At 35.8% G+C, this 15,334-nt stretch overlaps 1 protein-coding gene across 3 annotated transcripts in view; it reads left to right on the top strand.

The window, feature by feature from the left end:
* Nucleotides 1-15,334, top strand: part of LOC125232208 (cyclin-dependent kinase 14) — a 149,225-nt gene that overhangs the window by 45,936 nt on the left and 87,955 nt on the right. For all 3 annotated transcript variants that reach the window (XM_048137842.1, XM_048137844.1, XM_048137843.1), the window contains exon 2: nucleotides 3,877-3,963. In XM_048137842.1, the coding sequence (XP_047993799.1) occupies nucleotides 3,877-3,963 (87 nt within the window). The remainder of the gene's footprint in view (nucleotides 1-3,876; nucleotides 3,964-15,334) is intronic.

The raw sequence follows: 15,334 nt of genomic DNA, 5'->3' as shown, positions 1-15,334 counted from the left end.
TGATAAGCCTTCATTCCTCTTATATTTGACGATGAACATAAACTCATGGAATAAATTTCATAATCTGCAATTGAAAAGCTGGATTTTCGAAGTTACGCTCGTGTTGGTGGGATAAAATTTCTACATCTGTAGACGGTTTAAGTGAAACATGGGTAGTAACTTTCATACTGATCTTGAATTCTTCTTGTGATCGTTGATCTTTGATATTCGAATGTTTTGTGCAGATGATAAATACTAAACATAAAAAGTAAGATAAACTACGAGTGCGAATGTATGATTGCAATTATGAAGCAACTGTATTGATTTTGACGCCTTCAATGACTCCTTATCAGTTTTGTCAATAATTACAGTACGAGGTTTTTTTTATGAGGCATCAGACGTATGAGTCATTTATTGATATAAACTATATTACACTTGAAATTTTAAATACAAATGAAGGACTTAATGCCTTAATGCCAGTCAACTAGTCCAAAAAGAGATTTTAGGTAAATGATAAATTGCGATGGCGGTGCAAACGCACTATCAACTGGCATAACAGTGAGTTAAACTTCGTTACTAGTAACCATTTGTAATAGTTACATATCTAACAGCGATAAGGATAATGTGTTACCACCTGTCATCGATATCGATTTAGATACGAAGTAACCAGGTCGCGTGCTGAGGGCATTGAACGGCCATTACTTACGTGTTTGTCTGAACTACTCTTTCATAATTACTTCGGAGCTTCGGAGTTCCGGTAACAAAAACAGGCGCATTATGTATCTGTTCAAACTTTCGGTCTTCTCTTAGGACACTACTTAATGTTTTTCTCCCTTCGATGAACATTATTTCTTTTACTAGCGTTTGTTATCAAAGGACCTGCCAGTAACATTTTCGTTTGTTACCATTTCTATACGTCATTACAAAAATGGGACGGATTTAGTTCATTTATTAAGGGTCAAATAAATAATTTGAAGAGATCGGTGTATGGCGTAGCTTTGACCATTTCTCTCCATATGTCCGCCCTTAATTTATATGCTGCTATAAATAGACCGCAGAAAGTTTCTATTTCTGTAGCATTTCTTTCCCATTAAGTTTGACAGATGCGGCTGCTACCAACTTTAAAGATGTATTTAAAAAATTGACTACCGACATTTATAGTCGTTTCTCGTGTTTAATATATTAATTGTTATTACTATGAGTTGTGAAAGTGAAATTTATTGATCGAAAATACAATTCGCTGGCGTAGTTATTAAGGAACCGTGAACTCACGATTTGATCATTTGACATCAATAATTTAATGTGATGAGTGAAGTTGTTCACGAGCGCGCCTCATGGTTGCGTGATCGCTGATGACAAGGTTAGTTTCACCCACGTTTCCTACAATAGACTACGTACCTTTGTAGGTATGTTTATTTTCATAAACGCCCCTGACAGTGACGACAACGCTATCGGCCTTTTACACAAGTTTATATCGGAAATGTAAACTCACAACCAAGGTGTTTTCCTGATTAATAATTATAATACTATACTTCTAAATTGATGTAGGAAATGAATAAAATATATTAAGTTGGACTTTCTTTGAAGAGTTTCATCGACATGACACTGACATGGCGACATTACGCGTCTATATCCCCTTTTAAACACTTTTCATCTGGCATCTTTATTGCATTTGGGATTCCGCTCTGTAAATGTGGAATAACCGTCATTCAATTACAGTTACTAGTTTGTACGTCACTGCCGTCACTGGGGTGTAGTTCTTATTTCGAAAATAGTCTAGCGTCAATAATACAACGCTCAAAGATATTTATTGTGAGAAATGTCCTGGGGAAAATCATTCCTTTTGGTAGACAGGCACGTCTTAGTTTGAGAGCCTATTTTATTAGGCTGTCTTATTTGCTCGTCCAGCCTTAGCTAGGCATTTTCCCTTGAGCCCTAATCCTTCCTCCCGGGTAAGTCTAATCCAGCAATTAGTTTTGCCTTGCGTGAAATATCGAGCAGATCGACATTCCATCCCCTCAAAATGTGAAACACGGTATTTAGAAGCCATACTCAAAATTTTCGGCAAATTTTCTTTCACACGCGAAGCCTCGCCCGTGTAATTGAGAAAATATGTTAGGAATTACGAAGCTGAAACATTGTTAGCACCTTTTTCCTCTGGGTCGTGTATATTGGTTATAAAGGAGAGCCTGGCGTGACTGCGACGTATAAATTGTGTAATTAATTACGGCGCAACACTTGTTACTTCCCGCTATATTCGTGTACATAACGCCGGGTATCGAGTTATTGCTGGTTACTGTTATTTAGAACCGATTGGCGTTAATTATAACGCTTTTATTTCATATTTGTGTGCAGAAGGTGTAGTAATGTTTTAATAGGAAGTTGCTTATAGGTATAGCAGTGGGGCCAGTGGGTTAGTGGTAGATAGGGAAAGCGGATTAGTATAGTCATCTTTTTGATAAGCGGCCTAATATTTTCAACTTTGAATTCCCATAGACTTAGGCTGCTAGCTTCTTTCTTAAAATTGACACAAACCAAATCCAAAGTACAAATCTCGTGGAGATAGAGAATCTTCTTTCATACCATACTTTACGATTGTCACCAACCCTATTCATCTGTAACTGTCACTCAGAGAGAATGATACTGTCAAATCGAATAATTGTTGTCTAGAAATGTAAACAGTCGCATTTCTTTACATTCCCGGGTTTTATTAATTTGCTTCGACCTATATTTAGCTTCTGGCATATTTATACGCATTATAATCTTATAGGTGTTATTTTTAAACGGAATGCGCGAGTGGCAATTCAAATGGCGCCAATGTCGATAACCTTTGCGATATCGCGCAGTTCAATATGTTGTCAACACGATTGGGAACAACGCGTAGTATTAAGACACTTACACACTATGCGATCTGAGGAATATTTCCAGCCGTTTCTAGTTGTACAGAATGTACACTTGTACAGTCAGCATCAATAGTGGCGGATGAAACAACGCATGCACCAAAAGCATCTGACATACTGGATAACTTTTCTAAATAGGTAGGTAGATAAATTTGTACAGTTCGTGGGTAGAAATGGCAAAGTTTATTTTTTAACCCCCGACGCAAAAACGACGGGGTGTTATAAGTTTGACGTGTCTGTCTGTCTGTGGCATCGTAGCTCCCGAACGGATGAACCAATTTCGATTTAGTTTTTTTTGTGTGAAAGCTGAGTTAGTCGGGAGTGTTCTTAGCCATGTTTTATGAAAATCGGTTCACTATGTCGCGGTCGGGATTTTTTTCAAAATTTTAATTTTGTGGTTAGGTTAGTTCTTATTCATGAAAAAGTAACATTATGCTTCAATTTTCCCCTAATTTCTATGGTTATTCTAAGACATACATCTCTTTTTGTTTAACGGTTACAGAATGATAGTTACTTCTGAAGCGTTATTTGATCCGTTACTTTTAATGCTGACTGTACCTATTCCGAGAATTGGTTATAAATATTTTCTGCAATGTTAATATTTTCAAAGTATAATGTATTTTTGTAGATACGACTAAGTTAAAGCTACTCGTATTATTTTCGCTAAGATCTCAGAAGCGTGATAGATTTTCTCATTACTTACATAATGCGAGTACTAGTCTTGTAATATTATGTGTACCAGGGTCGTAAACTTTTATTATGTTGTCGACAGAAGTCACCTTTTCTAAAAAGTATTTGACCCCACTACGCTTGTAAGGTGTAAATCTTATACTATTTTATGAATCATAGTTGCTTTATTCTGATGGGTCTATTTACGTCCTACGCCTTTTATTTCTGGATAGTAGATGGATTAGGCAGAAGGCGTGTTTTTATTGCCGTGTTTTGTTAACCAATGGTTACACTGTTTCTCAATTAACATTTTCTTTTTTTGTTACAGGCGTGACAATGAGAGAAAAAAGGGGAGGCGCGATGAGCAAAATGCAAAAGCTCAGGAAACGCCTATCCCTTAGCTTCGGTAGATTATGTAAGTATACTATCCTATAGGTTACTTGTAATATTATTTTCCTTATAATTATAATGAAATAACTATTTATAGAATTGCACTGTTTGTACCTAAGAGGAAACTCCAGGAAGATATTAACTGTAGTGCAATTAAGCTCAGGGAAAATCGTTTCCGTTATAGACTTATCTTTATTTATAACCTTGATGCAGCCTTACCGCCGTAAATTAAAAAACTTTGCCTTTAACATGATTCAACATAATATTAATATTATATAAATCGCAACAACTCGTAAAGTGCTATCACAATATTTCTATTAGAAGTGAGTTGAGTACCTACTAAATAAGAAAGAGCATGAATCTGTTCAATATTAAGAGGATAAAGGGTTATTTAGACGACGCCCGATTTCGCATAAGATTTAAATCACATTGCGTTCTCACACCATTTAAAGGTGCCTTTAGAATCTTTAGATACCAGATTTTATTAAGCTAGAAGATGTTGATATCAACTTCAGCCAGTCTGCTCCGAGACCACGGGGACAATGCTGTCCTTGAAACATTTAAGGTTACTGTTTAAAACATAGTGCTTAAAACATAGTAATACGCGTTGAAGTCCCGTTTGCAATTTTAAATATGTGTAAAAATCGTGAAAGTTTAAAACAGTGTCCCGATTTCATTGTTCGTGTGAGTGTTGAGTTTAGATCCAGTTCTAATTGTTCGATCATGCGAAGTTGTTGTCACAAAATCAACAAATGATCTAATAATAGTTGATCCACAAATAGACATTATATCGCGTGATCATCGAATCTTGGCGATTGTCGCATTCACTTCTAATTGATTACAGAACTAATCTAAAAACGTGACAGGGTTATTTTTAACTCAATATAAAAGAAGTCTTGAATTTCCTTTTTAATGTTTATGTCCTGGCCTCCTGGGTTAAGTTTTATGAAAAGACAAAGAGAAAACTGTTACTCAAGTGAGATTTTACCACTTTTTTTTTTGAGAGCATGTTGTGTCCTACTGGGAAAAGGCCTCACCGCTCATTCTCCATACCATACGTACATAAAGATGAGTAAAAATTGAATAAAGTTTACCTAAAAGGGTGAAAATATGAAGATGTTATTGAAATCAGCTTATCTAATATCTTAATGCTAACACATTACGACAATGCATAATTTGCAAATGCATAATATGTCAATATTGTCCTTGTTTAATTGAAAATTCCCTACTAACATTAGCATAATAAGCTTACTAAGGATAATAGTAGCTCCAAAATAGATCAAGACGGTTATTGAGGAAGCATCAAACTAAAGAGCTTTTTTTGTAATTTTTATTTCCTTAAATATAATAATATGATTTGATTTTATATCTACCTAAATAGCTGTCTATGGTTAACCTTATATGCTTTTCCAGAATATAGACTAGGTAAGAAATTTTTATCCGTAGCTATTGGTAATACATGTATTTAGTCTGCAGTTTTACTGTTGTGTCTCGCCGCGTATCGTGGCATCTATTCGTTCTGAAAAATAATAATATAAGGAAGTAGATGCAGTAAAACCCTATTAACCCATTAAGGCGGGACCTTTTCTAGTATTTATTTGTATGAAACGCATGCTGTGTTTACCTGTAAGTAATTGTTGCACTTAGTATGTAAACCATTTGCTTGTATAAATTCTAATTTTTTGTAGGCCAGTGTAAACAGTTGTTGGTGAACCAAATAAAAAATAAAAAATAATTGCCGAAGCAGCCGAAGATGCGAATTCGTGGAGATGCGAACGTCGGCAATGTATGGGCACAGAATATATAATAGTACAAGTACAGAAGGCCCACTGCTTTGATGTTTACGAAATGCCGCCTTTTAAATGCCTACAAAATTCTAACAAAGAAACGAGCCGCACGTGCGCAGCGTCGGACGATAGGGTTGCCTATGGATTAAAACGAATTAATACTCAGATAAAATGTTATATAGGTGTGCCTATATATACATGTTTGGGTTGTCGCTGACCAAGCAATATGCGTTATGTCGCAGTAAACCATTATGTTACTGCTAAACACGGAAAGTGGCTAATATGCCATTACACTATTATATTCCAGTCTTGGGTACTTTCTAGGTATACATACAGTATTTATATTTTTTATTTAAGTCCCAACATCACAAGCCTTATTAAACTTTTCCGTGGGACTTAATCAATAGTAGATCTGTGTAAGATTCTCCTATTTTATTCATGATGTCTATTTAACTAAGCATTAGCCATTATAATAATATTATAAATTAATGTTTACCACATAAGTGCTTTGGTGTAACACTGTAAACTTTTGTGTTGATGTTTTAAATAAATGATTAAATGATTTTTAAATAAATGATTCACACGCGGACATCGCATATAAAACTTAAAAAAAAAAACTCGCAACGTAAAGTAACAATAGAAAGTGCAAACGTGCGTTCCGTGAGAACGCGCGCCACCCCTGATTAGGCCGCGAACTCGCGGCCGCCAGCATGTACTTGTAGCGCGGCGATAGAATCGCGGAGTGAGCCGCCCCTGGTATGGGTTAAATTTACCACTCTATATCGCATAAGATACGTACGTAAAGTAAACAATGCATTATCTACAATCGTATTGTGATGCAAAATATACGCCCACGCTACAGTTACATGTAAACTTGTATGCGTTCCGTAACTAGATATGAAACAGGTATGTTACGTTTAAGATAACCACAGTTCCTAGTAGTAGACCTTTATGCCTTTGTACTAAGGTTTACGGTTAAATAACATTGTTGAAGATGTTACACTAACCAACAGATGAATAGAAGCAACTGAGGTGCTCAAAATATCTGAACACGCACACTAGCGCCTTCGGAATACTGGCCCATACGCGAAACGCCACCGAAACGCCGCAGAAATGTAGTCTGGCTCTGTCGCGCCTATACGCAAGAGCGATAGAGATAGCTACGAAAGAGATATTATCGTGAGCGTTTGTGCATTCGGCTATGCACACAGGCGTGTTTAGTTATTTGTGAGAACCATTAGCCGCTCCGATGTATCTGATAGCGACTGTAGCATCATCACAGTTACTAGAATATCCGTAGCCCTTATTTGCAAGAAATATAGATCTATAATTGATCAGATAAAATAGTGTTGCTTTTAATATATACAACCGCATGCCTGTGACTTTGTGGTAATGATTCGTATACTTTATGAGCTGCGATCAGCTCGCTAGATAGTCTTCCTACTTACTGGCGACAATAATGTCTAGCTTCACTTATGCTTTGCAGATAACTACAAAGAGCTACTTTAGAAAACGTTTACAGAATATTGTGTCCCATTCGAACTTCTGACTGCAGTTTAGACTTTATATTCTTGGAAATCCACTGTATATCTTTGAGTTTATGTTCTTTGTGCGCCTTCTAACGGTGACTGATTTATTTGATTGATTTCATAAAATTGATCAAGCTAACTGCAAATTAAATAAAATTCGTATTCACTACAGTCGTATTGTAACAGATGGTACAAGTAACAACGGCCTCAAGATTAAACAAACGAAAAGAGCGCAATAACATCTTTAACCGGAACGGATGTCAAATATTATCTTATCCTTTAAGATAACAATTATATAAACCCCAGTCACGGGAAAAATAAATATTCATTCCTGTAAGTAACCCTTACTTGGCGAACTTAAGGATTACTTCCTTCGGATACCGCATTAGTAATAAATTGAAAAAGGATGAAAGGGCAATATTCGCAGGCTTTCGTACGTAGGCCTAGCTCAATTGGTTAAAAGCGATTGGGCTGGATTGGATTGGTGTTCTAAGCTTTTAAATTCAGGTCATGCTGGAAAGGAAGCGATGAATTTTCCATGTAAAAATACCTAATTATAAATAGACTTGCTCCGAAAGCACAAATCAGCATTTTGTTGACCGATAACAATCCTTCATTCGAAACTTTATTTATATGATGCCGAGACCTACCAACGCCGAAAGTTATTAGTTTGTATTAATCCCGGTTTATTCTATATGGTCCATCTTTTTTTATTTTATTATAAATTGGTTTACTCATGGCCACAGATTAGCCGAGGCAAAGACGTGGCCTATGATGGAGCGAGCTCGCCCAAAAGGTGCCTGTTCAGAATTGATTGAGTTGCCCCGGCAACCTTCAAGGAGCTGGGAAATATAGAGGTTGGCAAAGAATCCCACTCCTTGGCAGTGCGTATAAGAAAAGAAGAAGAAAAGCTATCTAAAACCTATTCTGCCGTTTACTGTTGGCGGACTTTTTGCTGCTCGCCTCCCATCCGTTCTCTTTTCCCTCAAGCTCGGCTAGTTATTCCAAACAATATATGACTTACTGAGTCGGACATTCTGAGTAACCACTGGGTCAGACCAGGGTAAGTTGGCAGAGGTAGTTGTTACGGATCTTCAGGATTATTGTAAGAGCTGAAAGCTAACTTTTTAACGACGACAATCGGTTTGGTGCAACAGAAATCTTAATAACTTGTACTCACGGCTCTGAACCGATTACCCCTTTTAAAACTTTCTTAGCTTAAAAGATATACCGCATAATTACAGTTCCACTAGTTTCTACTGAGCGTTTGACTCACTAAGCAATTGTAACACTATGACCTAAGTTATGTAACCACGAATACTGAGGAGCCCTTACGGAATCCATAATCAGGGCTTTCGTTCGTTTAATTTCGGTAACTGTGCGCAATCTACATTAGCAGTCGATAGGCTTTTTTACATTTTATTTTTGTGTTATTCTCTGTATTGGGCCGGAGGGTTTCGTTTTCTTTTTAAATCAGTCTTGAAATCTCCAAAGGTCTCGTTTTTAGGTCTTACTTACTTTTTGGTGATTATATATTTTTTAATTTTCATTAATTTTCACCTTTAAGCGGTTTTCAGTGAAGTTTTACCTCAATGTTCCCATACAATACAACCGAAATACAGATGTAGTACTAGTACATAGTTTTTCCATTGTATTTTCTCGGAAATGTTTGTATTTGTCATGCTAATTCAAACAATGTTAGAACTTCTTGAACTGAAACTGACTGAAATATTACGACGCGTTCGTACTTTTCCGTAAAAATACGATGGAAAAACATTTCGCACTACATTTATGTAAGCCTGACGAATTGACGACCTCTTATAGTAGTTAAAGCTTTGATTGCCCTTTCTTAAACGACATAAGGACATAAGATTTAAAAGCTATCAGATTGTGTGTTTCTATTTGTATAGATACAGCGACGTCATACCATAAGACTAATCCTGTTGTTAATCCACATAGCCATAATTAGATATTTGGGACCATAATCTATGATTGCTGTATTGATCTGAAGATAACTCACAAGAGTCACAAGATACGTCACGTTTTGGGAGATGAGTACAATAATACGAACATACTAGAACATGCCTTAGTTACTCAAATGCATATTATATTATTTATTTTTACTTTGTCCAATTAATGATGATGTCCAAAGGAAGTTATTGTAAGTCCTATTACAAAGATGCTGACTTGACTCGTGACTTCATACACATACGGCGCTTTTATCTAAATGACATTGAAAATGAATGTAACTTTTAAATGTTTTCACTATCGGTTTGGTTTAATTCTTATTTGAATAAAATACCGCAGTGCAAATTAAAATAACATGCACCGCAGCCTGTCACGAGCACACATGAACTACCCCGAGGCCACCTCGCCTAGGGGATGGCGTTTGGTCCGGATTGCTAAAAGACGCCGGTTCGAATCCGGCCTTCACCACTAATGGTGTTACTCGTCATTTTTCTTTTAATATATGACATCTTATTTCGATTTTTAATTTATATATAGTAGTGTGACTACATAAAAAACACAAATCAGAATATTTGTTAAAATAATTTGATTTGTTCCCATAGTTGCTTAAGTATGTTGTTAGTAATAACGCAAGTCAGATCTCTGCTAACCCAACAAACTCGACCAATATGAACACGGCCATTTAACTTTTACGCTGTACCAATGCAAAGCTGGATGAAAGCGATTCAATCTTCAAAAGCGTTTTGTTGCTCAAGTAAAATCGATTAACGCCGCTCTAGTCGTTTCCGTAAGCAAATTTGTTTGTAAACGCAATTCCCTGACGCGTTAACGGCGTATCCCGGCTATATTGATTATTTGAAACAGCTTATATTTCTTTGGGGACCCTTGGCTAACGAGTCTTAAGGCTGCTTCCGACTTTTCTATGCAATTAATAGGATTTTCTTTATAAAGTCAAGAGGAATTTTGTCAGCTAAAATATATTTTTATAGGAATACGATAAAGCGTCCTGTTAGTAAACAGGTTTTTGACAAAAAAAAGCAAGTGGTGTCAATCAAATTTTGCATACCAGGTCAGTTAAAGGAATGTATGACGTTTAATACTATGACTATGACGCTCCATCTCTTTGTTCTGTTTAAGTCGGTGCAATGTTAGGACCCCTTTTTTCTTTGCTCCAAATCATCATCTGTCTAATTCAAAGGAAACACTGACATTAAAGCAGGCTTGTTCGGTAACTTTTGTTTTGACCGTAAACACACTTTTAAAAATCAAAAACCCGTAGATACCTTGGCAAGACATATGTCTTTCAATGCAAACAAATGTTTTTGTCAGAGATCCCGATATCCCGGATCACTTGCGTGACATTCCCTACGATTTCCGGATATAACAGGGGTTTTTTTCTTCCTTTTTCCTGACTAGTACAGTCACTCACTCTTACCAGTTTATACAAAGAGAAAACAAACAGTAGCTTGGTCTTTCAACGATCCAGTAGGGTCTCGATTGGACCTTATTGAGTCACACAGGAAATAATCTGTTACTGAAAATGATATCAAGTACGAATCGTTTATTTAATGAGGGTAACTGGATCATGAGACAGGCGGTGAATCAGGGGGAACGAGAATTAATGCAAATATAATTTTCAGGGCATGTCTTTCATTTCAATTTGTTTATGAGTCCATCCGTGCTGTCTGGACTGACAAAGAATTATATTTTGATGTGAGTTTGATGTGTTTCTGTTGCATTATATGATATGACCGTTGCTGACCACATGCATGGGGTTTTTTGTAGATAGCGCCATCACACGAACCCCTATTCCATTTGTTCTACTTCTAAGGGATTTGGCTTAAAGAGGTCAGCACTCAGCAATCTCAACGCCTAAGGCAATCCGTAGAATTGACAGGGTATATTTCAATCCGATTGTTTCTTTATAGTTACTGATACATTTTTACTTTTATCAATCCTACAAAGGTTAATTTTCTTGATCATGTTTCAAATTCGTTCTGTTTGTAACATAAAACCCATTGCCATCAAACGTTGTCGTCATATTTTCAGCAATAAATACCGTATTCCTTATCGATGAATCACTCTTGTTTCGTGAAGTCATATCAGCGACTGTAACTGTGTGGAATTTAATATATGGCTGGTTAATTCAGATAGACTATTTATAAACATATACTCATAAATCCATTGTATGATAAGCCACAAATAAGCCGTGCAAACTTGCACACAACCAAATAGTATGATGAAGGTGTTTTCTATAAGAATTAAGAATGTATAAAGTATCAAATTGAATTTTACCAATTAATACTGCCTTCTTATGGTTCCATCCTCATGTGCAAGTCTATTTTACGCCATTCTAGAGAGTGGTGGGTGTTTCGTGCCGGTCTTATCCCTAATGTATACTCTTCGTTCTATGCCTTCATCTATTTCTTACGGTGACGAATCTCCCAGAGTTTAATTGTCATTAGTTTAAAACACAACGTGACCCAGAATTTCATTGACTTGTCTGTATGATTATTGCTTATAGGTACTTCGTAATGGTTCAATGACTTCATAGTCAACATTCCATGGTGTAGACGACAAGGCTAGAAGTGATCATAAACTAGTTCTATTATTAGTCAGTTCAAATTATCGAGCACTGATTTGCCGTCTGCAAGCTGCGAATAAATTGCAGCTCAGCTTAGACCTAATTCCACATAATTTTCTCCGTCCACCCTCGCATATAAGCACTCAAGCGAGATTTTTGCGTAATCTCAATCGAGTTCAAGTTTTCAAGCGGTGGAACAGGAAAGTTCTATTTATAGCGCTTTTAAGGATCGTCTATAGTAAAATTAAAAGGAGCACTTATCTTGTTGTTAATATAGAAGCTTTACATGGTGATATCTCGCAGCGAACAAGGTTTATCCAATTTTTGTAGCGCCTTTCCGAACAAGACGGATTAATGTTCATTGAGGTAAAAATACGGCAAGTCATGAAATATTAAGGTCAATACTCGTAATATAAAAGTTTTACAAGATGTTTTCTCGAGGCGCGGCCGCTTTATACAAGTTATGTAGCTTTCTGAGGAATAAGACAGATTCGTGTTCGTCAAGTTATGAAAACGCATCAACTCTGGAAATATTACAATATTAAGTCTTATTTAAAATCGACGAAAAATCTTGTCTTCATTATAGACGATCTTCATCTCATGGAACTTTATCTTTTCAATGTTGTTTTAATAAGTTCGACGAAGGTATACAAAGCTAAAACGCGAAGCCAGACTTATTAAATATCAATATTTGTTTAAGATAGTGGCCTTTTAATGTTGATACAATTTTAATTTCATTTTCAACAACGTTCTATTCATAAATAACAGTAACAAATAAATTTACTTTAACTGTCATACATATAAGAGTAATTGTTTTCCTTTTACTCCGATAACATTACCGAATGTCGTAAATATATCATTCATACCATTATCTGCATTTTACAGGCAATAAAGTGTTTCATTTCGATGTAATGTGACCAGTTTAACATACTAAAAGTACACGAGTATGGAAATATTAGTACTTACCTCGTCTCCATAAATATGCAATATTCCTGTCGCATGACTCAGGCTTATGTAAGCAAAATATGGCTTATATCAACTTACCCTTTTTAACTTCCAAATCCTTACTGAATTTTGAACCCTATTTTGTGCTGAATAGTCTTATTCCTACATGTGAGATACGAGCATGTGTAAGTAAACGATATTTATTTACTTTAGTGGCAGAGTTGGGAGTTAGGCTATTCGCCGGGCAGACATGTCCGGTGTGCCGGGACCGGGACGCATATGGAACATATGGAACTATTGTTGTTTAGTTTTACTCTGCTCTCGGTAAACTTTTCTAGTTTATCCATTTTCCAATAGATACACTCATTGTTGTTAGAAAATATGCGTTGTAACGTTACTCTAGTACCTCAATTCCCTTGCTTATTCTAGAGAGATCGCTGATCTGTTGATATATATAATATATCATTAGAGCCTCTGCAAGAAGAATTTTATACGTTTATATTAATATATGTAGGTATATAAGTACGCCTAACTGTTCTAACTGTTTACTCACTCACTAACCCACATTTTTTATACTGTGAAGATAAAGAAGACCTATTCTAGATTGTAGCATCACTGTCAGGTTATCAATGGGGTCTATTAAGAAAAAGTGTCCGAAGATATTATAAGCATAACTTAAGACTCGTAATATTCTAAAAAGCGCAGTGTCCTAAAGTTTGAAATAATGGCTGTTACTTAAATAACAATATGTAATAATAATCTATAAATACCTATAACACATTATGTCCTGTCCTGGCCACATCTCGGACACTAGCGATCAAATGTATGAAAGGGGCGCGTTCCTAGCACACAGTCTAAGCTCGTGTAGGTGAACGCGTACCACGCTTATGAATATGACAGATTGACTGTTCGCGTTTTTGACAGGTGGTAACTATAACCGAGAGGGGGTGGGCCTATCAGCGGGGAGCGGGAGTGGCCATACTGTACGATAGTACTCTTTATTATACTGTGCCCTGGCACAGTAATTTGTGGTTTAGTTAGATCACATGTAAATACAATTGTTATGCCACACCATGTACAATTATGTGACACGACACGAACCATCTATGGATCACGACGCGACGCAACACCCGTCGTGACTCAATTGCACACAAGTTCACTAATAAATATAAATACGTTACTAATATTGACATTACAACGCAATAAAGTTTATTGGATAAACAATGAAGTGTTAGATCAATTTAAACTAACACGATTTTCACACAATAAAGAATATTGTGGTTATGCTCATCCGGAAATATATGAAACATTCCCACGAAATGAAGAATTTGCAATCAAACTTATGTACATTGATAAAACAGGTTATACCTTGTATTAATCCATACTCTACAGGAAATCTGTTATTGCACGATGTTTCTATTTAGCTAACTTAGATATTATATTATTTCAGTATATTTGACTACATTGGTTGTCACCATGTCCTTACTTATTTAATCAGGGTTCCATACATAATACCTATATCATAACATAAACGGAATGTAAAGTATTGTTCATTACAATACAGTACTTATTTTTAAGAAATCCATTTGTAATTCAAAGAAAACTTCGCACAAATCAAAGTCCAACCGAGTAAGAAATAAATTCGGATACTTCCCTTATTGTACAAAAGTTAACTTGTTTACATTCTTCCCGACATTCTCGCTTGACATGGAAGTAAACAACGTAAGCGTTCGCAATTTATTTATCGGGAAAGCATTGCGGAATACATTTTCAGCTTTTGATTATATAGTTGTTTTTTAAGTCAAAAACGTATACAATTTTAACCTAATTACAAAGCCGTTTTATAAGAAAATAAACTTATATATGATGTTAGTGTTACGATTACTGGAATAAATCTGTAAAACTTTAGTACTACAATAGAAAGACAACCACAACAAATAACAAGACAAGACTCCCCCGGAATTCCGGAAGTATATTTTTGGACGAAAACGTGTAATATCAGCCTGGTTATTTTACAAAACTACCACCGCGTCTGTAAAAGATATGTAAAATCATTAAGTTAGACACTCCTCGGATTCAGGTAGTGCCTATTTTATGACCAAAGGGTTGCATCCAGGGCTAGTTAGAGCGAGATAGTGTAGTTAAAACCCGCTAATATTATACCATTGTCACTTTCTGGTTTTGCTCTCAATTAGACTTATATTGACCGGGATATAGACCGTGATTACCTTTTTGATTTTTAATATCGGGAGCTCGACAAAAATCAAAAAGGTAATCACGGTCTATATCCCGGTCAATATAAGTCTAATGAAAATAACCGTGAATCATTCAAAACTCTTATTGCTCTCAATTGTTTTAGCTAATTAGTGAAATATATAATAATTTTAAAGTAAATATTTGTTGTAGAAAGTTTTGTTTTGTGATAATTTAAAATTACTAGCCGGGAGTTGAGTGTTATGCTCGAATACTGAAGGACAATTAAACATAAATAAATAACATTAGGTACATTATTAATATTATTATTTTATTCTCAGTATTTATTTTCATTCTCTAGGCTACTAGGTTTTTTACAATATGTATATA

Source organism: Leguminivora glycinivorella, chromosome 12, assembly GCF_023078275.1.
Source record: "Leguminivora glycinivorella isolate SPB_JAAS2020 chromosome 12, LegGlyc_1.1, whole genome shotgun sequence".
Taxonomy (NCBI): Eukaryota; Metazoa; Arthropoda; class Insecta; order Lepidoptera; family Tortricidae; genus Leguminivora; species Leguminivora glycinivorella.
The sequence above is the reverse complement of the archived record's forward strand: the minus strand, read 5'-3'. Positions and strand labels throughout refer to the sequence as shown.